This window comes from Cnephaeus nilssonii (assembly GCF_951640355.1).
Source record: "Cnephaeus nilssonii genome assembly, chromosome: 17".
In the NCBI taxonomy this organism is placed as follows: domain Eukaryota; kingdom Metazoa; phylum Chordata; class Mammalia; order Chiroptera; family Vespertilionidae; genus Cnephaeus; species Cnephaeus nilssonii.
In genome coordinates, this window is record NC_137088.1 from 5907817 (window position 1) to 5933410 (window position 25594).

General features: G+C 51.7%; 1 protein-coding gene across 2 annotated transcripts in view; it reads left to right on the top strand.

The window, feature by feature from the left end:
• ITGA9 (integrin subunit alpha 9) overlaps positions 1-21707 on the top strand; it is a 273816-nt gene extending 252109 nt beyond the window's left edge. For both annotated transcript variants that reach the window (XM_079794406.1, XM_079794407.1), the window contains 2 exons: positions 3565-3684; positions 16895-21707. In XM_079794406.1, the coding sequence (XP_079650532.1) occupies positions 3565-3684; positions 16895-16993 (219 nt within the window). In that variant the 3' untranslated portion in view covers positions 16994-21707. The remainder of the gene's footprint in view (positions 1-3564; positions 3685-16894) is intronic.
• The last annotated feature ends 3887 nt before the right edge of the window (positions 21708-25594 follow it).

The window sequence follows — 25594 nt, forward strand, 5'->3', positions numbered from 1 at the left end:
AACAACCATAATCTCAGAAACCACCTTTTACTTTTAAATGTTTCTACGGTGTGTGTGTGTTTGTGTGTGTGTGTGTGTGTGTGTGTGTGTGTGTGTTGTTTTTGTTTTTTTGCAAAGCTGAAGTCTTCTATATATTAAATTGATATCCTGATTTTCTTCACTTACCATTAGAACATTTATTATTTCCCCCATGTTACTATCACATTTTCAAAGAATTTAAATCTTGGATATCAGGCAAAAAGATGTCCTACCAGGCATCTTGGAGCATCCTCTGTCCCTTTCTCCTTAAGTGTGGCCATGGTCCAGCAGCACTGGCCTGCCAGGGCTTATTGGACATGTAGAGTCTCAGACCCCAGCCTGCCTGGCTGTTTCAGAATCCGCCCTGTGATCAGGTTCCTTGTGGTCTCGTACACGTTTACATTTGACCTTCATTTGATGGGCCTGCTTGACCTTCTAGGACCCAGCTTCTGTGAAGTTACATGTTAACCCATAGGAGATGATAACTTATAAGTGACTTTTGCCAGAAAAAGATGAAAATGATTTCTGTCTGGCTGAAAATATAATACAAAGGGCTATATAAACTATAATATATACCTTTCAGGAATTAACGAGTTTTGTATCCAGTTTCAGAATTCGTTTTTGTTTGTTTGTTTGTTATTCCGTGGCTACACATTTACAGTTGTGCTTATGGAAACTAATACAATAATTAATAAATAATAATACAAAAATAAATTCTGGCCCAGCCAGCATGACTCAGTGGTTGAGCATCGACCTATCAACCAGGAGGTCAAAGTTTGATTCCGGGTTAGGGCACATGCCCTGGTTGCAGACTCAATCCCCAGTGGGAAGCGTGTAGGAGGCAGCCAGTCGCTGATTATCTCTCATCATGGATGTTTCTCTCTCTCTCCCCCTCCCATCCTTACTGAAATCAATAAAAATACATTTTAAAAAAATAAATTCTGCATTTCTGGTGCTCACAACTGTCAACCTACTTTTGCCCCACCCAGTAGTCAGACCCTTCTTTGAACTGCCTTTACCATCCTGCTGATTCCCACAGTAATGAATTAAATGCGTCTTTAACATGTATTCGCTCTATTTTTACTAGAATATGAGAGTCATGTTTTACGTTTTTGAAAATCATACTTTGAGAGCCAGATTTATCATCGCCGTTTTCAGTAGCTCTGTGGCATTCCACTTCATGAGTGATCATGACTTACTTATCTGTTGCCCTATGGTTGGACATTTAGAATATTTCTACTTCTGCACCAATTTATTCTGCAGCGACCCTCTTTGAATAGAAAACTTTTCCTGTTTGGGGTAAATGTTTAAGTGCAGAACTAACTCATGGATCAAAGGGGTAGGAACAGCTCTAGGCGATCTGGATAGAGTGTTGTCCCAAGGACTGAAGGGTTGTGGGTTCGATTCCAGACAAGGGCACGTACCTCAGTTACAGGCTTGATCCCCGTGCAGGAGGCAGCCAATCAATGTGTCTCTCTCACATCGATGTTTCTCTCTGTCTCTCCCCCTCCCTTCCACTTCTCTAAAAATCAATGGAGAAAATATCCTCGGGTGAGGATTAACAACAACAACAAAAGGTAGAAACGTTTGTAAGGTGAGCAGTGTTGGAGTTTGTCAGATGGGGAACAGAAAGGCATTCAGAGGGATAAAAAGCCAGGTCTCACAGGGGAGACGATGCTCAGTGGCCTGAATGTCATGAACACACGAACTGCGAGGGGCTGACCATCTGGGGAGGAGACCGGCTTGTACCCTGTGTTGTAATACATATTCAGTGTAAAGGGAAGCCATTGATGTGTAAGCTGAGAAGCAACACCATGAGTCCTGTGTTTTACAAAGAGAGCAGCTGGGAGGCCTCTCCCCGGCTCCTGAAACGGTGCTGGTGAGAGAACAGACCTGACCTGGGGCAGCCACTGGGGGTGGAAACGAGGGGACGGAGAGAAGGGATGTTTAGAGACAGGATCCCCGGCACATCCGTGGTGGAGGCAAGACCTGCTTGTCTTGTCTGTCCCCGGAGCCCAGGCTGCTGTTCCTCCCTTTTGGGGTTGCATCTAAGATGCGACTTCTTAGAACCGCAGGATGCTGGGATCTTCATCCACAGAGGAGTTTATCCGAGTCGCGATGGGCGGGAGCCGGCCCTGCCAAAGCATCTAGCGCACGTCCAAGAAGCTGACCGGCATCCCTAAAAATAATACAAGATTAAGCACGCATTCCGGGGAAGTGACGGCGCATTCTTGCGGAACTTGCCAGACTAAACTGTAGCGGGATCTCTCCCTGCGTCTGTCTCCACGGAACCAGACCTCCCGCGTGGCTTCGCCGGGATGCAACGTCCCTGAGAAGCCAACAGGGTCACCCAAAGGGCTGCTCTTCGCAGCTGACGCCCTGGGAGCTCACAGCCTGTCTCAGCGCTTCATGGTCAACAAGAAGCTTCCGCAGGTTTTATTCCGCGACCGCACGCCGGGATCTGACGTAAACGGTCTCGTGCTCCCTTTCAGACCCCGCGCCACAGAGGAGGAAACAGAGTCGTGTCCTGGTGGCCTCAGGTCACGCTTCTTGGCCAAGAGGGTCTCGTGGTTCCTCTGGACAGGACACCATGAGAGATTCTAAATGTGGGAGGTGATTGACACACCGCTTTTTAGGGGCAAGAACCCCAAAGGCGTGACTCTGACTTTGAGACAGGACTCTCTCGTGGGAGCCAGACAGGAAACAGTGGGCTTAGATGACAAACCTTAGAGCCCATTGCCGTCCCACCACCTCCCTCCCAGAGACCCCTCCTTCCGCATGGCCTCGTGTCTGAAAATCATCCTTGGTAAGAGCCCCTACATGGGGGCTCAATCAACGGTGTCTTCACACGGTGAGATGCCAGCCAGCACTGAGAACTAACGGGCCACAACCTGGCTGAGTCTCCCAAACCTAATGTTGAATTCCAGGTACATCGAGGACAAAAAAGCAGGGGACGCTCATCCAGGCTGGTGTTCCCCTCGGTGGGAGATGAGACGGGAAAGGAGGGTGAAGGGGCTCCTAGGGGGCTGGTCACATTCAGAACTTGATCTCGGTACGGGTTCCGCAGACGCGCTTAGCATTGAGTGCATGGAAACTCCGTGAGCTGTGCACTTAGGTTAGCTTTTTAAAAATTAAAAAGTAGCCAACCATGCCCGACCTCAAAAAGAATCTCCCTGCCAGCCGTGACGATGCTAATAGGAGCACCCCCACGTGTCCTGGTGAGCTCTGCCAGGTGCTGTGCTGGGGGTGTGCCTGCATGACCCCCTTGGATGATCTGGGAGGTGCTGTTCTCTCATTTTGCAGATGAGAAAAATGAGGCTCAGAGAGGTAAAGGACCTTGCCCAAGGTCACACAGCTAGTGAGCATGCGTCGCAAAGAAGCCTCATGTCGGTTCCCAGAGCGACTACCACGTTTCATTCCGTAGGCAGCTTTTCTTCCATTTGCCTTCAGGCGGGAAGGGATGGTTTCCGCTCTAGTTCACCCCAAGTCCAGGCTGGGCTCCGTCCTGCCAGGGCCACCCCCTCTCACTCTCGCTTTGCCTCCTAGGTGGTGTTCGAGGCCTTGCACAACATGGAGCCCCGTGGCTACGTCGTGGGGTGGATCATCGCCATCAGTTTGCTGGTGGGGATCCTCATCTTCCTGCTGCTGGCCGTGCTGCTCTGGAAGGTGAGTCTGCGATCGCGGGTCCCCAGAAGCCCCCACCTCTGGGCGCCCAGCCCTCCTGCCTCGCCAGGTGAGAGCCTCTTGGGAGAGGATTCCTGTGGGAACGGCCTTCACGGTGCAGGTACAGCAGACGGGTGGCAGCGTCCCCTTCGGGCAGTGAATGGAGTCCTGGCCCCTTTGAGGTCATTTACCATGGAGGACTGGGCCACTTTAGAGAAAGAGCGAAAAGCTTACTCTCCTGTTTTTTTTGTGTGTGTTTTTTTCCTTCCCTCCAGGCCTAGCATAGGATGGTGGGAGCCTAACTCAAAACAGGAGCGTGAGGAGTACCTCTGGGACTTGGGTGGTTTACCATTTATTTGGGGGGAAGGGCGGGAGTACAAGAGAAGGAACTACAGAGAGACTCGCTGTGTCTGTCCCGTGTGGAATAAGAGAGCGATTTCTTGGTAGCTGAGATGGGCCCCAGGTCCCGAGTCCTGCCAGGGTCGCTGCATCGTAAGTTCTCTGACCCCAAGTGGTGCGTGGGCAGGTGACCCAGGGCGTAGACTTGCCCCGCCTCCTTCACCAGGAGCACCTGCTCGTCCTTTGTGACTTGGCTCTTGTCACTTCCTCAAGGAGAAGGGGGTGTCCTCGCCCCCAAGTCTAGGATGGTTTCTTTGCCTCAGAGTCTCCTCTCAGAGAGCTGGAGTCCATACCCTTCAGAGCCTCTGTGTTCAGCCACAGTGTCGGTCATTATCGGATGAAGGTCCGTGTCTCCCACTGGCCAGCCGTGTTCCTGGTGGGCGGGGCCCTGTTCTTGTTTCCATGGTGCCCCGGCTCCTACAATAGCACCAGGGACCGGAGCTGGGACTCCCGGACGCCAGAGCCCTGCCTTCCCAGATTTCCAGGTTTCAGATGCAGGCGGAAACAGCCTCTTACATTATTACGAATGGATGCTTTACATTTAAATAATTAGTTTCATTGGGATTACAAAATAATTAGTATTTAGTGTTCCAACATAATAAGGGGGGGGGGGGGGCAAAGCCCTAGCTGGTTTGGCTCAGTGGATAGAGCATCGGCCTGCAGACTGAAGGGTCCCGAGTTCAATTCTGGTCAAGGGCACACGCCCGAGTTGCAGGCTCAATCCCCAGTGAGGGGTGTGCAGGAGGCAGCTGATCAATGATTCTCTCTCATCATTGATGTTTCCACCTCTCTCTCTCCCTCTCCCTTTCTCTCTGAAATCAATAAAAATCGATTTTTAAAAAGAGGGGAAAAATTGTAAAGCACTCAGAGTCCACATCCCAGAAATAACCATGGTGACACAGTGCTGCCTCTTCCTGACCCTTTTCCGCAAAATAGACACAGGCCAGGCATTCTCGTGGCCTTTGCTTGGTTTGAGTAGCATGTTAACATTTTCCTGGAACATGCTTGATGTATTTTCAGGTGTAAGACCTCTAAAATGAAAGCATTGGGTTTAATTATTCATCTGGAAAAGTATAATAACTACACTTTTATCTAAGAAGTCTAGAAACACAGAAAAAAATAGTGTTTTTATTGTACACTAGAGGCCCGGTGCATGGGATTCGTGCACTGGTGGGGGACGTGGCCCGCGGGGATCAGCATGCTGTGGGTGCGCCGCTCATCCCAGTCAGCCGAGCGGCACTCCCACTGTGGGAGCACACTGACTACCAGGAGGCAGCTCCTGCGTTGAATGTCTGCCCCCTGGTGGTCAGTATGCTTGTCATAGCGACTGGTCAACCGGTTGTTCTGGTCGTTCCACCGTTCGGTCACTGGGCTTTTATTATATAGGATTTTTCAGATTGACAGTTGGACTTACTCACTGATTGCTTTAAGTTTAGAGATACTTCACCTGAAAAGGTGTCTGGAAGTTGAAGAACAGTATTTTGAGCCCTGGCTGGGTAGCTCAGTTGGTTAGAGCGTCGTCGCAATACACCAAGGTTGCAGGTTCAACCCCCGGTCAAGGGCATATACAAGAGTTAACCAGTGAATGCATAAATAAGTGGAGCAACATATCAATGTTTCTCTCTCTCTCTCCCCTCTCCCTCCCTTCTTCTCTCTAAAAGTCAAATTTTAAGATAAAAAAAAAAAATTTAAAAGAAAAGTATATCGAGCATATTACGTGAGAATGCGTTTATCTTACGTCCCATGCATTTCGGACACCATGCGTCTGTTTTGCAGCTTATTTTCCCTGAACACAGTATCCAGTCATCTTTCCGTGTCGTTAACAACCTGTTTCCAGCACTGCCTTAAGGCTGCAGGGCCCGCAGATTACTCATCCACCTCTGATGCTGGAATTTAGGTGGCTCCCGGGTTCACACTTCTTTCAACAGTGCCGCAGTGAATATCCTTGGAGCCAAATATTTGCACAAATCCTTCATTATGTGCTTAAGATGAAATCCTGGAAATGGCATTACCGAGTCAAAAGAAATGTGTATGTCAAGCCTTTTATTACATATTGCCAATTGCCCTCTAGAAAGGTTACACCATGCACCCTCCTGTAAGCCGGGTATCCAAAGTGCCCAATTTCCTGTATATTTGCCAGGAGTGGATATTACTTTTTTTTTTTTTTTTAATCCGCCAATTTGTTGTTTGTTTAATCAATGTGGCCGGATGGATTCTTAATGCTCCGTTTTCTCCAACTCCTTCCTGCTAGACAGCCTCTGGCCTGTGGGCGGAGAACAAAGCCAGCTCAGTGTGAGAGATCTGAAAAGACAGTAAGGGCTTTGGGGTGTGTGTGTGTGTGTGTGTGTGTGTGTGTGTGTGTGTGTGTGTGTGCGTGTGTGTGTGTGCCTTCCTTTCGTCTGCCTTTGCATGGGCTCTTGAGATGAAAGGAAGTGCCATCCTCCTGATTGGGTGTGTGGGATAAGACAGGGACACAGAGTTGGGAATGTGTCCACTTGCTGTCATGGCTCGGATGCCCCCCTCTTGGCTCTGCCCATCTCCCGAGCACATGCCTTCACCCGCCATCTGCTTAGCTTTGCTTTTGTTGTGTTTGACTAAAGAATGTGGTCGCAGGAGGTGGCTGTTGTGGCGCAGCCCAGACCCTGAGGTCACCCAGCTGTGTGTGATCCAAAGAGCCAGGACCATGAAGGCAGACATCCCCCTTGGCCGTGGCCTGGGGAAGAGAGCAGAGGGCGGCAATCACAGGGCCTCCACCAGGCGAGGTTTGACCTTGGGTTTAGTTTGGGTTTTCCAGGCAACAAAGGGCAGGTGGATATTCCATGCAGAGGGAGAGGAGGTGAGAGATGATCAGGCTTCGTGGGGGGCAGCTGGTGAGGTGTGTCAGGGGAGGGCAGTCAGTGACCGCCGTGAGATGACCTCCCTCGGCTGGCATGGTCCCGCCTGACCAGGAGAAAGGGGGACCATGGGGGCCTGGAAGCAGAGCAGTGGTGTGGCCACATCTGTTTCAGGAGGGAGATCTGGGGACAGGATGGGGACGAGGTCCATCTCCATGGTGGAGAGGAAGGGACCCAGTTAGAAGAGGCAGGATGTATTGGCCGGTTGGACTGAGAGGTCAGGAAGGAAACAGGATGCGTCTCTTGCTGTTTTTAGAGTAGATGGTGAATGGTTTCCCTAGCCAGGTAAGGAGGCAGGGCTGGAAGTCGTTGTGGAAGAGAAGGAGTTTAGTATCAGGCTTTCTGAGTGTGGTTGCCTCCAGGAGACTAGACTTACTCTCCGTCACCCTCACCAAGCAGAGGGAAAGTCAACAGAAGGACGTTCCTATCACCTCACTAGCCTGGGCAGTTTTCAGTTTCTAGGGCTGAACATATTTCTCTCAGCCATTTTTTCAAGTTAGTGGAGCGCGCGCACATACACACACACAGAAATCTATTCTTTGCCACTTAAGCAAGAGAGAGAATTCTAAGGATGCAAGGTACTCATAGATACCAAAGGAAATGTGTGTATTCCGACCCAGAAAATGTCCACAAACCAAAGCAGGCACTCCCCCTCCTCCCCGCATTCCCATTGTCCTACACGGCCCTTCCCCCTACTCCTCTACACGCCTGCATCATCTTCTCCAAAGCAGACCGGCTTTCTCCACGCTTCCCGACACACGGGAGAAAATGGTTGCTCCAGTCACCTCTGATTCCCCATCCTACAAGTCTTAGAGAGAGACTCTGATTGGCTTAGCTCCTGTCAACTGTGGCTAGGGACAGGGAGTGGGCTGGGAGAGAATCAGACTGGACCAGTTTTGGTCCCATGTCTCCTGCTAATCCACACAGCTGAGACTGGGGTATGAGAAAAATACAAGATGGCAGTTTGAGGCGATGGGGTGAAAGTGGGGGTGAATCACAGAAAAGAAAGAGACTAGGCAGATACCCCAAAGGCATTCACTCCAACAGGGTTTCATGGCTGTTAGTGGTGCTGATGCCTGAATTGCAGGCTTTTATATTGTATGAATTAGCTATGGGTGTGTAACAAACTGCCCCCTGAATTGAGTGACTTTAAACAATCATTACATCATATCATACAAACTAGAGGCCAGGTGCACGAAATTCGTGCACAGGGGGGCGGGGTGTCCCTCAGCCCAGCCTGCACCCTCTCCAATCTGGGACCCCTCGAGGGATGTCCGACTGCCCATTTAGGCCCGATCCCACAATCCAGGACTGCTGGCTCCCAACCGCTCACCTGCCTGCCTGCCTGATTGCCCCTAACTGCTTCTGCCTACCAGCCTGATCACCCCCTAACCACTCCCCTGCCAGCCTGATCAACTCCTAACTGCTCCCCTGCCAGCCCGATTGCCCCTAACTGCCCTCCCTGCCAACCTGGTTGCCCCCAACTGCCCTCCCCTGCTGGCCTGGTCACCCCTAACTACCCTACCTTGCCAGCATGGTCGCCCCTAACTGCCCTCCCCTGCTGGCCTGGTCACCCCTAACTGTCCTCCCCTGTAGGCCTGGGTCCCCCCCAACTGTCCTCCCCTGCAGGCCTGGGTCCCCCCCACCTCTCCTCCCCTGTAGGCCCGATTGCCCCCAACTGCCCTCCCTTGAAGGTCTGGTCCCTCCCAACTGCCCTCCCCTGCTGGCCACCTTGTGGTGGCCATCTTGTGTCCACATGGGGGCAGCCATCTTGTGTGTTGGAGTGATGGCCAGTTTGCATATTACCTCCTTATTATATAGGATGTGTGGGTCAGGAATTCAGGAAGGGTTTGGCTGGTTGCTTCTTCTGTCCCACGTGACATTGAGAGGGGTCACTCAGTGGCATTTGCCCGGTGGCTGGTCTGGTCTGAGGCGTCTGCGATAGCTTCGCTCGCATGCCTGGCACGTTGTGGGGATGGCTGGGAGGCTGGGCTCAGCTGAGCCCCTCTCCCTCACCATGTGGACTCAGGGCCGGTCCGGGGGGCCCGTCCAGCAGAGTGGTCTGTCTGTTCGTGTGGTGGGAGGCTCCAGGAGAGCGTGGGAAAGGCCGCCAGCTCTGCCACAGGTAGCAGCCCAGCCCTCGCTCCGTCAGCGAAGTGACCAGACATGATGGCTGAGCCGTGTGCGCCCTGGGAGGTGAGCAGGACGTGGCGGGTGAAGGAGCCTGTGCCACCAGCTCCCGGCCCTTCCCGATGTCACTGTGGTGCCACTGACACACCCCTCATCCACTGTTGATCTAAAATGGAAACCCAGCGCGGAACTCCAGGCTCCCTGCCTCCTCTCCCTCTGACTCTGGGCAGACCCCGGAATCTTCTAGGAGGACTGCCCGCTGGCATCTCAGCCACTCTCTCATGCTTGGCGGCAGCAGGCCCTGGCCCCAGCGCAAAATCCACAGCGAGGGCCTTAAGCTAACCAGACCCCTTCTACAAATACTGAAATGGATCCCCGTCAGCTTGCCCAGAGCCGGGATGTTCGCAGACACTGGGAGCCATAATTTAAACTTCATGTGCGGGGATCACGGTGGCCTGCCAAACCACCGTGCAGGAAGAAAACTTTGAAATATAAAGCGCTTTTAAGGGGGGAAACTTCAAATGAGTCCCTTCTCCTTTCCCTTAGCTCCTGGCCGGGTCTGAAGCGGCCGGGGCCCGGTGCCTCTTTAAGACAACCATAAAGGCCTGTTTATAGGAGGACGTTTCCTTGTTCGGCGGTTCAGTAGCGATAACAACTTTGTCTGTGACCTGTACCTTTAAGGAGTGCTTTCCGTCATTAAGCCAGCCTTGGAGTCAAGTGGTAAGAGGATAAAGATGCTGGGATGTCTTTGACTTAGAAGAAGAAAAAACCTCATTTGGGGCCCCAGGCAGCTCTCTGCCTCCCCCCTCCTTTATGCAGTTTGCCAAAACACACAGGCCACCCCTCCACGAGGGAGAAAACTCTGCCTCCTCCCCGACTGCTTTCGCCCAGGAGCCTTTCCTCTCCCTCCTGTTTGCCCCGGGCACGCCAAGGTGGCCTGGAGCGGAGTGCAGTGCCGTGGCCTTGCCAGCCCTGTGGCCGGCCCCGCCCTCGGGCCCGTGGCGAAGAGAGGGCTGCAGCGTGTGTTGTCCGCACCCAGAAAAAGGACGGCCTCAGGCCTGACCTGAGCTGGAGCTCTTCCAAGAGCCTGCTGCTTTCGAGCTGGCTTTGGGCTCCTGGTTTTTATTTGAGAGCGTGGCTGCCAACCCCCAGCAGAAACGCTTAGAAAAATAAATCTGCGAAATGGCTCAGAGAACGTGGAAGGCTCGGCAGCCCCCACCCCCACCCCCACCCCCCGTGGGTCGCTGGGGTCGTCACCTCTCCTCCAGCCAGGCTGGGGAAGCCATCCTTGCTTCTCTAAAGGAAAAAGGAAAAATGCACAGACATGCACGCACATGTCCGTACACACACACACACACACACACACACACATGTACATGCGCGCGCAAACACCCATCACGCTGTCTCAATTAAAACCATGTGCCAGAGACACTCTGTGGGGCTTATTTATGTTTGGAAGTAAATACTGGGCTGATGTTGCAGGGCTGACATCTCGAGGCAGAGACATGCTATGTAAATAGTCAGGAACCTGAGGAGACCCATAAGCACGAGGCCCTGATTCATCCAAAGAAGGAGTGTGCCCGAGGTCCTTGGAAGAGCTGCCCGGAAGGCAGCCCAGAGGCCAGGGAAGGCGGGGGTGGGGGCCGCACACGAGACCAGATGCCCTGGAGTCCAGGCCAGTCTCTCTCTCTCTCTCTCTCTCTCTCTCTCTCTCTCTCTCTCTCTCTCTCTCTCTCTCCCCTCCCCCCCCCCCCCCCCCGAAATGGGCTGGGAAGGAAGAGGCCGGGGCTGCAGGCTGCAGACCCCAGGTCTCCGTCTAGCCTTATTTCCTCCTAGGCCTCCTGCCTCCCTTATTAGAGCTATTCGGGGGAAACCTGCTGTTTTCCTAGCCCCATGGTCGGCCAGCTGCGGCTCGCGAGCCACATGCGGCTCTTTGGCCCCTTGAGTGTGGCTCTTCCACAAAATACCACGGCCTGGGCGAGTCTATTTGGAAGAAGTGGCGTTCGAAGAAGTTTAAGTTGAAAAAATTTGGCTCTCAAAAGAAATTTCAATCGTTGTACTGTTGATATTTGGCTCTGTGGACTAATGAGTTTGCCGACCACTGCCCTAGACGTTTTCTGGTAGCTTTGTGATACAAGTTTATCGGAAAAATGGTGTGAGTCTGTCCAGAGGCTCAGGGAGCTGCTGTTGGGGGCCGTGGGACCCTCGCGGACAAAAGGCCAGAAAGCACGGTGCTCCCTCGGCTCTCAGCTCAGCGACCCTGGGCTTGCTCTCTCTCCTCCTCTCGATTCCATGCCTGTTTCCTCTGCGGCGGACAGGACAGTGATAAACAGAGCCTTTTGCCCCTCAAGTGGCAAAGGAAGCCCAGGAAGGTTCCAGAAAAAGTGCAGAAAAACATTGATTCCATTGGGTTGGAATTGAGTGTGGGGCCGCCGAGGGCCCAGCTTCCCCCTCGGCACTACTCATTTCCCAGCATGCTCAGCGTGAGCTCAGCTGGCAGCAAAAACATAGGCTTGCCCAGCACTTCTCAAAGGTCCTCCCCAACGTAACCATGAGCGCTCACGGGAGGGACAGTGTGTGGCCTGAGGAAGGCCTGCTGCAGGAGAGGTGTGCCTGTGAAGTCTTGATTGGTCTTAATTTTTAAGACTGTTATCATTCTTCCTAATAGATCCATACTTTAATAGAAGAGTTGAAAATTCACCTTTTCAAAAACTCTCAGGAAAGTTGGCCTCAGGCAAGGACTCTGTGCCTGTTCCCTTCTCCGTGAGTCCCGGCCTCACAGCTGTGTGCCCCACAGGCCGCCGTCCCAAGTCGGCTTTGGGGACCAGCATGAAAAGCTGTGGTTGTGTTTCGTGGCCGGAGGAGGTTCGAGAATGCCATTGGTCTCGTGGGCAGAGGCAAAGACACTGGGGCTCAGAGCCAGCCAACGACGTATCCTGTGGCCCACGCGTCGTTCGTTGGTGTGTGGGCGGTAATCGGGACTCTGGGGTCCCCATGCCACGTCTCTGGCCTGTACCGCTCCTCTGAGTAGGTCCTGGGGCGCTGGCAAGCCTAGTTGACACAGTTGTTTGGGGGACCACTGGTTGGTCAACTCAGAGCCAGGGCTTTGGGTTCAATATCAAAAGCCAGAACCAGGCTCTGAACAAAAGCACTAAGGCGACCGGCTCGTTTTCTGAAATAGAATTCGTTTGATCACTAGAGTTAGAGTGTGACAGAGACCCCACTAGACGACTAGTAAACTAGTAAACAGTAAACAGCGCCCCCTCCTCCAGAAACTTGACTTCCATCTGTCAGAAATTCAGACTCTACCGATTTCCTTAGAAAAAGTCTCTCTACTGACACCTGCTGGGAAATGGTTGAAATAAAGTCCGGGCCTCTATCTGTGATGTGAGTTGGCACCTCCTTCCCGCGGACTCACACTCCAGCAGTGCGCAGCCTGCGCTCCTGGACCCAGCACTCCCTCCCCATGAGAGTGGACTGTGTTTTAAGAAATGGTCTTCAGCTCCAAGGGCCAAACAGCAGTGGCAGCTGCAACCTTCCCTCTAGAGACCACACCGAGGTTGTGTTGGGCACAGGGCTCTCCAGACCCTGACCATAGCGTGGGTCAGGCGACTTTAGGACTAAGGCCGACTCCAGTCCTTTCGGAAGAAAAGAGCTTGCTTCTGGGTGCCTGCCGGAGACGACAGCACCTTCACATTCAGGCAACAAATGAAACCCATGAAACATGAGCACACATGTGAGTTGGTCCAGGAGAGCTAAATCCTTGCTAGGTTGTTTGTTCACTCTGCATCAGATCTTCACGCTAGCACAGCTCTGAGAAAGTGGCGACCTTTGTCCTTCTTAGAGATGGACAAGGAGAGTCTGTTCGGCAGGACAAGGCACAGTGATGCTCTTTCCATCTAGAACCCCGTCGGCTGCCTCTGCCACCCTTCCTGAGGCTGTTCACTCGTTCAGTAAGTCAGACAGAACATGTGGAGGGCTGTGTCAGTTACCTCATGCTGCGTAACAAACCGCCCCAAAGTCAAGGCAGGGGCGGGGAACCGTTTTTCTGCCAAGGGCCATTTGGATATTTAGAACATCATTCTCGGGCCACACGGAATGATCAATTTAAAAATTAGCCTGCTGCCCAGCCAGCATGGTTCAGTGGTTGAGTGTCAATCTATGAACTAGGAGGTCAAGGTTCAATTCCCGGTCAGGGCACATGCCCGGGTTGAGAGTTCAATCCCCAGTGGGGGGCGGCAGGAGGCAGCCTATCAGTGATTCTCTCTCATCCTTGATGTTTCTCTCTCTCTCTCTCTCTCTCTCTCTCCTTCTCCCTTCATCTCTGAAATCAATAAAAATATATATATTTTGTTAAATTAGCCTGCTACACTTGGTCTAACTCACCCCTAATGCCTTGGCAGGGCCAGACCAAATGATTTTGGGGCCTTACAGCCCACAGACTGGACGTTCCCCACCCCTGGTAGTGGCTTAAAAGCAGCAACCATCTATATAGCTCACAAGTCCATGAGTTGGACTGAGTTTAACAAGGTGGCTCTCCAGGCTCAGCTGGACTCACCCACATCTGCAGACAGTGGGCAGGGGGTGGGGGGTTGGTGTAGGAGGTCCCCAGCTGGGTGGACGCTCATCTTCCAGCAGGCCAGTCCAAACTCAATCTCAGGGCCGGCAGGACTCTGAGAAAGTGAGCCAGACGCGTGCAAGGCCAGGCGAGGCCTAAGTGTGCACCCGACACAGCATCTCCTCCTTCGCATCCAGTTGGCAAAGCAAGTCCCAGTGCAGATCCCAGGGGTGGGGAACAGACTGCACCCGCCTGATGGGAATTGCCGCAGAAGCACGTGGCACAGGGCAGGGATACAGGGGAATGGAGGATTGTGGGCACCTCTGCAGATTCTCGCTGATGCCGAGAACAGATGAGATGCTGAGCTCTGGGGATGAAAAGCACGAGTCCTGCCTTCCAGGAGTCCTGAGACAAATGCAAGAGGAGAAGGGAGCAGACAGTTGAAATTCGGCTTGATTAGCGCCACGGTAGAGATAGGTTACTTGTCTGGAATCGAGCGTGAGTAACCCGGAATTACTGAACCATGACACCATGGACAGGCAGAGCTACGTGCTGAAGAACCTCATTTCCATATTATATCCAGCCCTCTTGGCATGATTATGTTCTCTTCAACACAGAGGGGGCGCATGACATTTTTCCCCATCGACCATCTTTCTCTTTCCGTAATGATCGTTCAAGCAGTAACGTCTCGGGCAGACGTTTCCATTAAAGCTTGGGTTGCTTTTCCGGCCTTCTGTGGGTGTGCTACAAGGACCTTTTCCTATTTATCCAGAACTTTCGGGCCGAGCCCCTTTTCCACATCCCTTGCAGAGGGGAGACAGCCGTAGGGACGTGGGGAGAGAAAAGCGCATTTGTGGGGTTGTCAGAAAGTGGCGTTCCCACAGATATGGTCTGATGCTGCGTAGAAGAGACCTCCAGGGCTGAAAACACTAGGAACTCCATGTCTGCTTGCAACCCTGGCCACGAGGACGGGAGCTCGCAACACAAGACCCTTGCCGGTTGTTGTGAGGAAGCTTCTAGTCCGTCCCAGTCATTCAAACAGCACCGCTCCGTTGGCTCCGCCCAGAGCGAGAGCTCAGGACGGCCTTGGCCACGTGGGTGGAGACGCTTCCTGGGCGGCTCTCTTGATCGTTCTCCACTTCGGCTCAACCAACGAGCCCCCTGCTGGGGGGTCAGAAGATGGTGGCGCAGGAGAGTTCCTGATCCCCGTTGCCTTCCTCACACCATCAGGTGGCTGTGGATGCTTCTCTCATAGAGGAGCATGGAGACCACTGCGCAGGCAACAGCAGGTTAGATGTGCCGGGAGAGCGTGTTTGCCTGATGATGTGCGCAGGCCAGGTTCATCTGGGCGTTCGCTGCTGGCAGCAGGCGGTAGAGATGGCTAGTCTTGACCATCTTCAAATAGGACTACGGGACTGTAAGCTCATGGCAGCGTGGCATCACAGACCATGTGTGGGTCTCAATCCTCTATTCAAGGGGATGGGAAGGAGGATTTGAGGGAGGCCATTTACTCGGAAGGTGATCTCAGGGAACATGGATCAGAGCAGGGAAACAAGGCAGGGAAGAGAAGGAAGCCAATCAAGGATGCGTCGAGCTGCTTAGCACGGCGGGCAAGTTCCACTGGGAAACTGTGGGACGGGCATCTCAGGGATGTCACCCCCAAAGAGAGAGGGAGCTGGAGTACCCCCAGTCCCGGCAGCCATGCTTACAGGCAGGTGCGAGGAGGGACATCTGACCTCAGGAACAGATGCCACTGATGCTGGTGAGCAAAGGACAAGAGACGCCAGGTCACCCTGAGCGTGGGAGAAAAGGTCAGCCTTGGGCTACAGAAAGTTGCCTAAATATCGGGCCGTAGAGTGCCTGTAATGACTGTCTGAGCAAAACAAAAATTCACCTCATCCCCTGTGAGAAGCCAGAAGACCCAAGAGCGGGAGGTCTTTTCAGAACCGGGGTTAAAGGAAACTGCCCCCTGGGCCAGGAACAGATGCCAGGCTCCTGGCTGTGGCACATGGACAGGTATGAGAGAAAGACTAGGGGGAGACTGCAGACCCGAAGACACTTCCCAAAGCCTATTGTGGGAGAGCAGCAATTATTCAATTAGTCCGCGATGGCCAGTATCTCTCAGGATATTAGTAAGTTTATCAAAACCAGATAAGCTCAGGAAATGCCAAGCCCTTGGATTTCTTGTATCCTTTCCTAAAGGTTTATTAGAACCTTTACTGCTGTGTACATTGCAGATCTCTTTAAGAAAGAAGGAATGCAGCGTTTCCCAAACTCATTCAACCATGAGACCCCCATGTTACTCCCAAACACCTTGGAATAACTCTCTGTAACTAGTGTTCTCCCTGGCACACAGTTTGGGAAACACTCCACCCAGAAGCACTTTACAAGAGCAGTCATGAGGTAGCCTGGGGAAGTCCATGCGTTGTGAAAAGTGGCGGCTCCGCATAAGGCTCTGTCTAAAGCAGTCAAATCAGAGGCGTTTTCCCAGCCAGCCTTCCTGGCACTGAGTCCCAGTCATGCCTCTCCTCGGCCAGATCATACCACTCCACGGCCAGGTAATGCCACTCTACGGCCAGGTAATGCCATCCTTGGCCAGGTCATGCCTCTTCTTGGCCAGGCATGCCACTCCTCAGCCAGGCTTGCCACTCCTCGGCCAGGTCACGCATCTCCTCAGCCAGGTCACACCTCTCCTCGGCCAGGTCATGCCTCTCCTCAGCCAAGTCATGCCTCTTCTCGGCCAGGTCACGCCTCTCCTCAGCCAGGCATGCCACTCCTCGGCTAGGTCATACCACTCTACGGCCAGGTAATGCCACTCCACGGCCAGGTAATGCCACTCCACGGCCAGGTCACGCCTCTCCTCAGCCAGGCATGCCACTCCTCGGCTAGGTCATACCACTCTACGGCCAGGTAATGCCACTCCACGGCCAGGTAATGCCACTCCACGGCCAGGTAATGCCACTCCACGGCCAGGTAATGCCACTCCACGGCCAGGTAATGCCAATCTACGGCCAGGTCATACCACTCCACGGCCAGGTCATACCACTCTACGGCCAGGTAGTGCCACTCCTCGGCCAGGTAATGCCACTCCTCGGCCAGGTAATGCCACTCCTCAGCCAGATCATGCCACTCCTCGGCCAGGTCGTGCCTCTCCTCAGCCAGGCCGCCTTACAGTCCAAATGACTAATTCCTCAGCTTCTCTAACCCGGCTTCTCTTCTGTCTGCCTTTCAGATGGGCTTCTTTCGCCGAAGGTACAAAGAAATTATTGAAGCTGAGAAGAACCGGAAAGAGAATGAAGACAATTGGGACTGGGTCCAGAAAAACCAGTGACCTGCCCCACCAGTCACATGACCCACTCATGTCACCTGTCGTCCTTGACCTTTGTATCTTCCATATTTGGAAGAAAGAATGTTCTCCAGATTTTTCGGAGGCCCACTGATGCTGTTCTCATCTTCATTCTATCCAGCCCAGGTGCCAACCTGAGGCCGCCACTTCGGCCAGGTCACATGACTGGAGCCCACCACTTCCTTTTTAAAGATGAACTCTGAACTTTGGAAAGCAAGCTACAGAGCCGAGCAATATTTATGGATGCAACGTGCGTGGTCAACCCTCAGGGGAAAACTGTTACCTAAAAGTATTTTTATAAATATAAGCCTTTTATACTGATTATGTCTTTATATTTGTATCGATGTTTTATTATTTCTATTAAATAGTTATATAATTCACTCAAGCACTGATATCTGGCCTGGAAACACATGTACATTCGTACGAATTTTAAAGGATAAAAATCTTACTGTTCTTTGGAACTTGCTGTTACAACAGACTTGCAGATCAAATCATGGGAAGAAACCTCGTGTCATGAATCCACCAAGCTTGCGGCTCTGCGTCTGAACTGTGATTGTGGCCGGACCCCCGAGACAACTTTCACTCCTTTCTTGCCTGGAGTCAAGTTTGACGTTAATGTGCTAAAGAACTATAAGTATTTTTTCATGCGTACCTTTCATTGGAAGATTCCCAACAGGAATTTGGATGGAAAACCTGATTCCCAGCAGCAAGCCTGCTCTGCATCACCAGCAGGCGTCTCGCCCTCCTTCCAGTGGATTCATAGGAGAATTGGAGCAGCGCCAGCCGGTCATCTGGTAAACCTCAGAATGGCATCGCATCCTGGACGTTGTGCATCAGAGTCCGCGCACCACAAGGACTCGATCAGTGCCCACCCAGCAGAGACTTGTGTCGGATGCTGTGATGTGTTGCCTTTGCGGGGTCCCTTGAGTTCAGAGGTCACCAGTTCCCTAGCACGTTTGCTAATGGTAATCGCAGATTCCTTCCCAGAGATGACCATTCAACCTGTTCTTGTTGTTTAAAATAGTGTCTTTGGTGGGGTTCCCAAGAAGCAGACCCCAAGACAAGGATCTGCATGCAAGTAACTAATTAAGGAAGTGCTTCCAGGGGAACACCGGTATGGGGGTTAGGGAAGCAGGGCGAGGGAGGACGCCAGGGAAGGGTTCCATGGAGGGTAGCGTCAGCCAGATCCTGCAGGGGAGCTCTGGAGGGTTAAGTTGCATCTCAGGGTTGTCCCAACCTGAGGCAAGATAGCTGAGCCTTCATACTCTTGCACCTGAGGAAGAGGTAAACTTTCCACTCTCGGTTCCTGTTGGCAAAATGGCTCCATAGCTCAGGGGTACGTCCAGTACATGAGAGCTGCAGGTGCACCCCCAAGCTGGGGAGGCATACAGAAACAGTGCAGCGGGATCTGGGCATAGCCCTAGCCTCTTCCCCTCCTCCCTGCAGGGTTGGACGCTGAGTTATGGCCTTCAGTATCCAAGCTTTCTGTTGGACAGCGTTTACTATTGGATGGGATGGGCTGCCTAGTATGGAGTGCATTGTGAATCTCTAAAAAGGGCAGTGAGACGGTGGCTGTATTGTGCTCAGCACTGCACCCGGCGCCTTAGTGAACCCTCAGTGACCGTTAGCAGCGATGGCTGCTGTTACCGCTGCTGAAGAACCATCTGATGAGAGAGAAAACATGTGGCTCAGAGCAGGGTCTGGCAGAGAGTCCTTCATAGCTCCTGCTCCAGCCCCAGTACATGCAGATGGGCATCCAATGGGAAGGAAACAAAAAACAAGACAAAGGATCTTTAGTATAGGACCTTGTCTGCTGGCAGCTAACATGGTGGGGGCCTGTGAACACTGTTGGAAAGACACAACTCAGCATCAGGGGAGAGAGGTTTTCTAGCCAGTTGGCTAATACTTGCAAACATCGTGAACGCTTTGGCAAGATCACAAGGGAGCTGGGCAGCTGCGAACCTGGCCTGTGTGTCTTTTCGTTTCTTCTTCTGCGTCGACCCTGATGCAGGAAGACAGTGAATGTATCATGGTGGCTAGGGGAACAGGCAGCAAAAGCCAGAGGGTCAAGGGTATGTATGAGGGAGGCTGATCCAGAGTGAAGCTGGGGATGTTGCCTCTAAGGGCTGGAGGCACAGAGGTAACGACAGGGCAGATGGAGGCGGGGAAACCAGTTCTGGCACGGAGTTTGCCTATGAGTTTTATCAAGAGCAATAAAGCAGTCTTCAGTGGGTCTCAGCCGCTCATTCAGAGGATATTTATGGGGCCCCTGCTTTGCGTCAAGCTCTGTGCTAGGTTCTGGAAGTTCCCCAGAGAACACCACCACGGGCACTTTTCGCCTGGGGGGAGGCACACCTCCTGCAATGGCGTGTAGAGAGTGGATTTTTTTCTTTTTTATTTTATGAAACCCCATTCGCAGCTTCCCTTTGATGGGCTTTTATTGGTTGTGTCACGTTGTCCTTTTAATAAATCACTTAAAATTCTTAGGCGGTAGTCCTGGGCCAGCTCCCTCGGGGGTTGGCCAAATGCTTTTATAGCCACTCCCACAAGGGCTGCAGACGCATTGGTGATGGTGCGGAAGGCAGAGGGAAAAGCCTGTTCCAATCAGGGTGGGCTCCTGGGGGCGGTGTCAGAGCCAGGTCCATTTGCTTCTGGATGGCAGACCCACCTGAGTAGTCCCATCCCCAGGAGGGTACTGAAACCTCATAAGGCAGTTTTAAGAAAACCATCCTCGGCATCAGCAGGAGCCAATCCCAGCAGCCACTGCAGGAACCCGTTTGGGAGGGACGGTGCCTCTGCTTGTCTGGTCGCGCTGAGGAGCAGGCAGGGCACAGCGATGGAGAAAGGAGTCCCCACGTGGCTAGCGCTCCCAGCCCTACCCCAGGTCAGGAGCCCTCGCTAGGCTCCTAGGGGAAGCAGACAGGGTGAGTTGTCGTGTCTGTGTTACTTCTCCAGAATATTCTCTTACAATTCCACAGTGAACTCCAATTTCTGCCCTTCTTTGGGTTCACTGTGGAATCTTCTAAGACGGCAATTTTCAACAGGTGTGCCTCAAGAATTTTTAAAACAAGCAATACCTGACTATTGAGTAGGGGGCACTGGCCTCTTTTTTCTTAGATTGTCAAATCAAAAAAGTGACAACAGCCAACACAATAGCCTTCCGGTGTGGATGAACCAAAATTGTACCTTTTTGTTGTTGTTGTTAGCTCTGCAGAAAAGATAATACAGTTTTTTTGGTGTGCCACAGAATTCTAGTAATTAGCTAATGTGCGCCTCAAGATGAAAAAGGTTGGAAATCCCTGTTTTCGCCAGCTGTCAGAAGGATGGAGATATTGAGATGCTTTTCAAATATGAAAAAGGGCCTTTGTAGAGACTGGAGAAAAGCATGCCCCCCTTTCCAAAAACAGTTTGCTTGTGACCCGTTTGCCTGGGACTCACGAGTCAGAACATCCCAAAGTGAGCCCCGGCCTGTCGCAGAGAGGAGGCCGTGACGTTGAGGCGCGAGGAGGCGCCAGGAGAAGTGAGTGGGCCCATTGGCCGCATGATGACTGACAGGCACACATCTGGAATCACTTAACCACTGAGGTCACCGAGGCTTTCCCAGGCAGTTCTTCAGGAAAATTCCACCACCGGGGGTATTCTGAAACCTGGTAAACATTGCAGAAAGTCCTTCTTCACCACATCACGGGGAGCCTGCCGTCCTTGAGCCAAAGGCCGCGAGGTTAAAACAGAAAACCTGCAGGCCTCCGGAAACGTGTGGGGCTGATTTTCCATGCAGAGCCTAGTGGAGCCCTCAGGTCCGTGGTCGGCAAACTGCGGCTCGCGAGCCACAGGCGGCTCTTTGGCCCCTTGAGTGTGGCTCTTCCACAAAAGACCACGTGCGGGCACGCACGTACGGGGCGATTGAAACTTCGTGGCCCATGCGCAGAAGTCGGTTTTCGGCTCTCCAAAGAAATTTCAGTCGTTGTACTGTTGATGTTTGGCTCTGTGGACTAATGGGTTTGCCGACCACTGGCTCAGGTGATGTGTGTTGTATGCTCCCTGTGTATGGCTGGCAGAGGGATGTTGTCAGAGGTTGTTATCTGCTGCTTTCACTTTTGGTAAGGCGTTACGCCCAGGTGAGTGCAGTTCCGCCTAGGATAGGCATGAAACATACATCTGGTGAAATCTACATACAGCTGACTCAAACTGCCCCAAAAGTACAGGCACTGGGAAGGCTTCTAGTTTGGGGAAGATGGCCCTTTCGCAGACAGAAAAGGCAGAAAACAAGTGTCATTTTGGAAATGCTTCAATCTACGGGGTTTTCGTCAATGTTCTGTTCTGCGATACAGAGCGGTGACATACACAGTAGAGAGTGTTTTCTGAAACAGAGAATGGCTGAAGGGAGTGTCTTCTGATTCCGAGCCCCTTGCGGGGACGATGAACGCGTTTCCCACGTGGTGCGATGCTTTGTCGCACCGTGGTCTTGATTTCAGACTTTGTTAAGGTTTGGGGTTTTTTTATTCTAATGTGCATGGCGTGACTGGCAGAGTGCGTTTCAAGGCTTTAAGAGTGATTAATTGCATGCGGGCACCCACGCTAACTTCACTTCCAGAACTTGACTGATACCTTCATGTGCCTTTCCATCGAGGCGTTTTGGCGGGAGGGGCGTTCCTCCTCCCGAAGTCACGTGTGTTTAAAGTCTATGCAGTCACTTCTAATTCACTTGCACTGTTTGGGAAATGCAGGTTTACAAAAGTACATGTTTGGAATAAAAAGAAAAATGGCTGCAAATGATTCAGGAGTTCGGTCTGCAATTTCTTTGTTACTGAAGAACGTGGTCCTCTATAGGTTGTTGAAGATGGGGATATGCAGGTCCATCTAATTGCTCTTGAACAACCCACTTAATGTGGCTGAACTGTTCCTGACCTTTGGCCTCCATTCACTTTCTCTGTGCATCACCTACCTGCCCAGGGCCACACCTGAGACCTTGACCTTAAGGTAAATGTGCCCAAATTAAATAGAATACATTCCTCATTGTTAATACACTGCTACCACATGCATCCACCAGTCAGTCACTAAGCATTTTCCCAGAAGCCTTTTGGCCTCATTCTTACACATTTGCAAACATCGTGTTCTTTTTTAAAATATATATATTTCTATTAATTTCAGAGAGGAAGGAAGAGGGAGAGAGACAGTAACGTCAATGATGAGAGAGAATCATCGATTGGCCGCCTCCTGCACACCCCCCACTGGGGATCAAGCCCGCAAACCGGGCATGTGCCCTGACCCGGAATCGAACCATGACCTCCTGGTCCATAGGTCAACACTCAACCACTGAGTCATGCCGGCCAGGCCAAACATTGTGTTCTTAATGATCTTATTAAAATTGCTTTTACTCCCCTATCGTTAAAATTCACACACATACACACCACACAGTATAGAGGGGGTATGAAAAGATACACACCAAGGAGTTTTAAATGGTTGTCTTTAGTGGGTGGGACTGCCCGTGTTTTTGCTTTGCTTTTTGTTTTGTTTTTACTAGCCTGAATTTTAGTTTTCTTTTATAACAATGAAACACATGCAAATTATTTTTTGAAATAAAGACACATCCGGGAGAGAATGAATGACTAAGCCAAGAAAGATTCCAAATTGTAGGTCTAGAAAGTAAGAGATTTGTTTGCCGCAAAGAGCATTGATGAGCCTGACACTTAGGACAATGGTCCAGCAAGTAATTTGAAGCATTTTAATTCCAGATGCTTCCTGGCTTAACAAGACCTGCCACCATAACTAGAGCTAATTAAGTGCGCTTCTCTAAGGCCGTCCAACCTGTCTCCCTAAGCCAGAAAAGGCCTGGACAAACTCAGAGGAACTGAAAGGTAGAGAATTAAGAGGAAGGAAAATCACATTAGTAAAGTCTACCTTCATTCCATCAGGAGTTTTTCAGTCCACCAGATTACCTCGGGTCCTTAAAGTCTGTCTATCCATCAGGTTACTGTGCTTAGTAATAAAATGAAATGCGTACTTAGATCTCTGTCTACACCCTCAACCTGATGGGCAGCTGTCCATCAGCAAAGCCATCTGTCCCTGCGATCGTGCTCATTTGTTCCATGTTCACGTCCAACTAAAGTGGGTCTAACAAGGCATCACCAGCTCTGGGCTGAAACCTGAGGCTGTGCCATCTGGGGCTGCGGCCAAACCTCTGCTTTGCCTCCAAGTCTAGTCGACATCATTTTAGACTTTATTTGATATGATTCTTCTGGGATTGGGGGGGGAAAAATCCTAAAAGAGAGCGTCCATGATCCCGTTCCTGGCCATGGAACAGTCACGCCTCGTTCTCTAGGCCTTTCCGTGGAATTTGTGCTTAAACTACCCAAAGTGGGCTCTGGTTTGTTGCAGCCGAGAAGCCTATCTGATCCATCCTAGTACCAGGGTGGCTGACACGAACAGGCCCTCGCAGATGGGATCTGGACTTGTTTCTCATCTGGTGAAGCCTGAAGGTAGTGAGGACTTGTGAGGGGTGAGCGGCTGATGCTCCAGCAGCCCGAGGCAGGTTCTCAAAGCACAGGTTCCCTAGGATGAAGGCAAGGTTCGGGGAGGGATTGCAGCCCTAGGGAAGGCACGAGGAAGGACTGTGTGTCAGCTGGTTCCTTCTAACCACCCAGGACAGCCTTCTGAAAAAGAACAAGCAGCTCACATTCTGAAGTCCTGGGTCAAGGCGAGGGCAGGGAACAAGGGACTGCCTGTGATGAGGCTAAAATAATTTCCAGCTCATGCAGCCGCGGAACTGAGGTTGCCAGAAGTCAGGCTCGAAATCCTGTGGGTTGTCAACTTGTAAAACCCATTACATTCACAGATTATCAGATCCCTGTGTGACATGCAGGGCGTTGAGGAGGCCTGGACGAGGAAATGCGTGGGCCCAAGCATTGCAATGGGGACACATAGCCCATGAGCCTCCTTTGCTTCTGTTGAATGAGGCTGTGGCCGCCCCCCCTTGAAGACCCAGAAGGCGGAGAAGCCTGTTTTCTCGCTGTCTCACACCCCTCATCCCCTCAATGCCTTCAGATCTACAGGAAAATGTCAGACCCACTTGGGGGTTAACCACGTCATCAGACCTTAGAAGAGAAAGCTTACACACATTCGCCGTCAGCAAAGGCCGCATGGCGAGGAAGGACCGGTGCCCAGCTCAGGGGTGCGGTGGGCACTGAGGTGGCCCAGCCATAGGGAGCAGGGAGGGAGGCTCCGGGAGAGATGCTGCTTGGCCAACAAATCAATGAGGATGGGCACGTAACATGTTAGGCCTTAAGGGAAGGAGATGCAGACAACCTGAGATGAGTTTGGGAATGGATTAGTAAGAAAGGCAAGTAAAGGCGGGGGGGTGGGGGGGGAGAGACAATTACTAATTTCAGGGGAAACAAAAGTTGAAGAGCAAATGGGAACTGAAGCATTGGCCTCAAGCTCCCACCTCCAACATTCATGGTTGCTGAAGAAACTGCTGGTGGTAACAGCTCTCACTGTAGGACATCCTGGATCAGCACATGAGTTTCACAGCTCTCACTGTAGGACATCCTGGACCAGCACATGAGTTTCACAGCTCTCACTGTAGGACATCCTAGATCAGCACATGAGTTTCACAGCTCTCACTGTAGGACATCCTGGATCAGCACATGAGTTTCATAGTTCTCACTGTAGGACATCCTAGATCAGCACATGAGTTTCACAGCTCTCACTGTAGGACATACTAGATCAGCACATGAGTTTCACAGTTCTCACTGTAGGACATCCTAGATCAGCACATGAGTTTCACAGCTCTCACTGTAGGACATCCTAGATCAGCACATGAGTTTCACAGCTCTCACTGTAGGACATCCTAGGTCAGCACATGAGTTTCACAGCTCTCACTGTAGGACATCCTAGATCAGCACATGAGTTTCACAGCTCTCACTGTAGGACATCCTGGTCAGCACATGAGTTTCACAGCTCTCACTGTAGGACATCCTAGATCAGCACATGAGTTTCACAGTTCTCACTGTAGGACATCCTAGATCAGCACATGAGTTTCACAGTTCTCACTGTAGGACATCCTAGATCAGCACATGAGTTTCACAGTTCTCAATGTAGGACATACTAGATCAGCACATGAGTTTCACAGCTCTCACTGTAGGACATCCTGGACCAGCACATGAGTTTCACAGCTCTCACTGTAGGACATCCTGGATCAGCACATGAGTTTCACAGCTCTCACTGTAGGACATCCTAGGTCAGCACATGAGTTTCACAGCTCTCACTGTTGGACATACTAGATCAGCACATGAGTTTCACAGCTCTCACTGTAGGACATCCTGGACCAGCACATGAGTTTCACAGCTCTCACTGTAGGACATCCTGGACCAGCACATGAGTTTCACAGCTCTCACTGTAGGACATCCTGGATCAGCATATGAGTTTCACAGCTCTCACTGTAGGACATCCTGGACCAGCACATGAGTTTCACAGCTCTCACTGTAGGACATCCTAGGTCAGCACATGAGTTTCACAGCTCTCACTGTAGGACATCCCGGGTCAGCACATGAGTTTCACAGCTCTCACTGTAGGACATCCTGGATC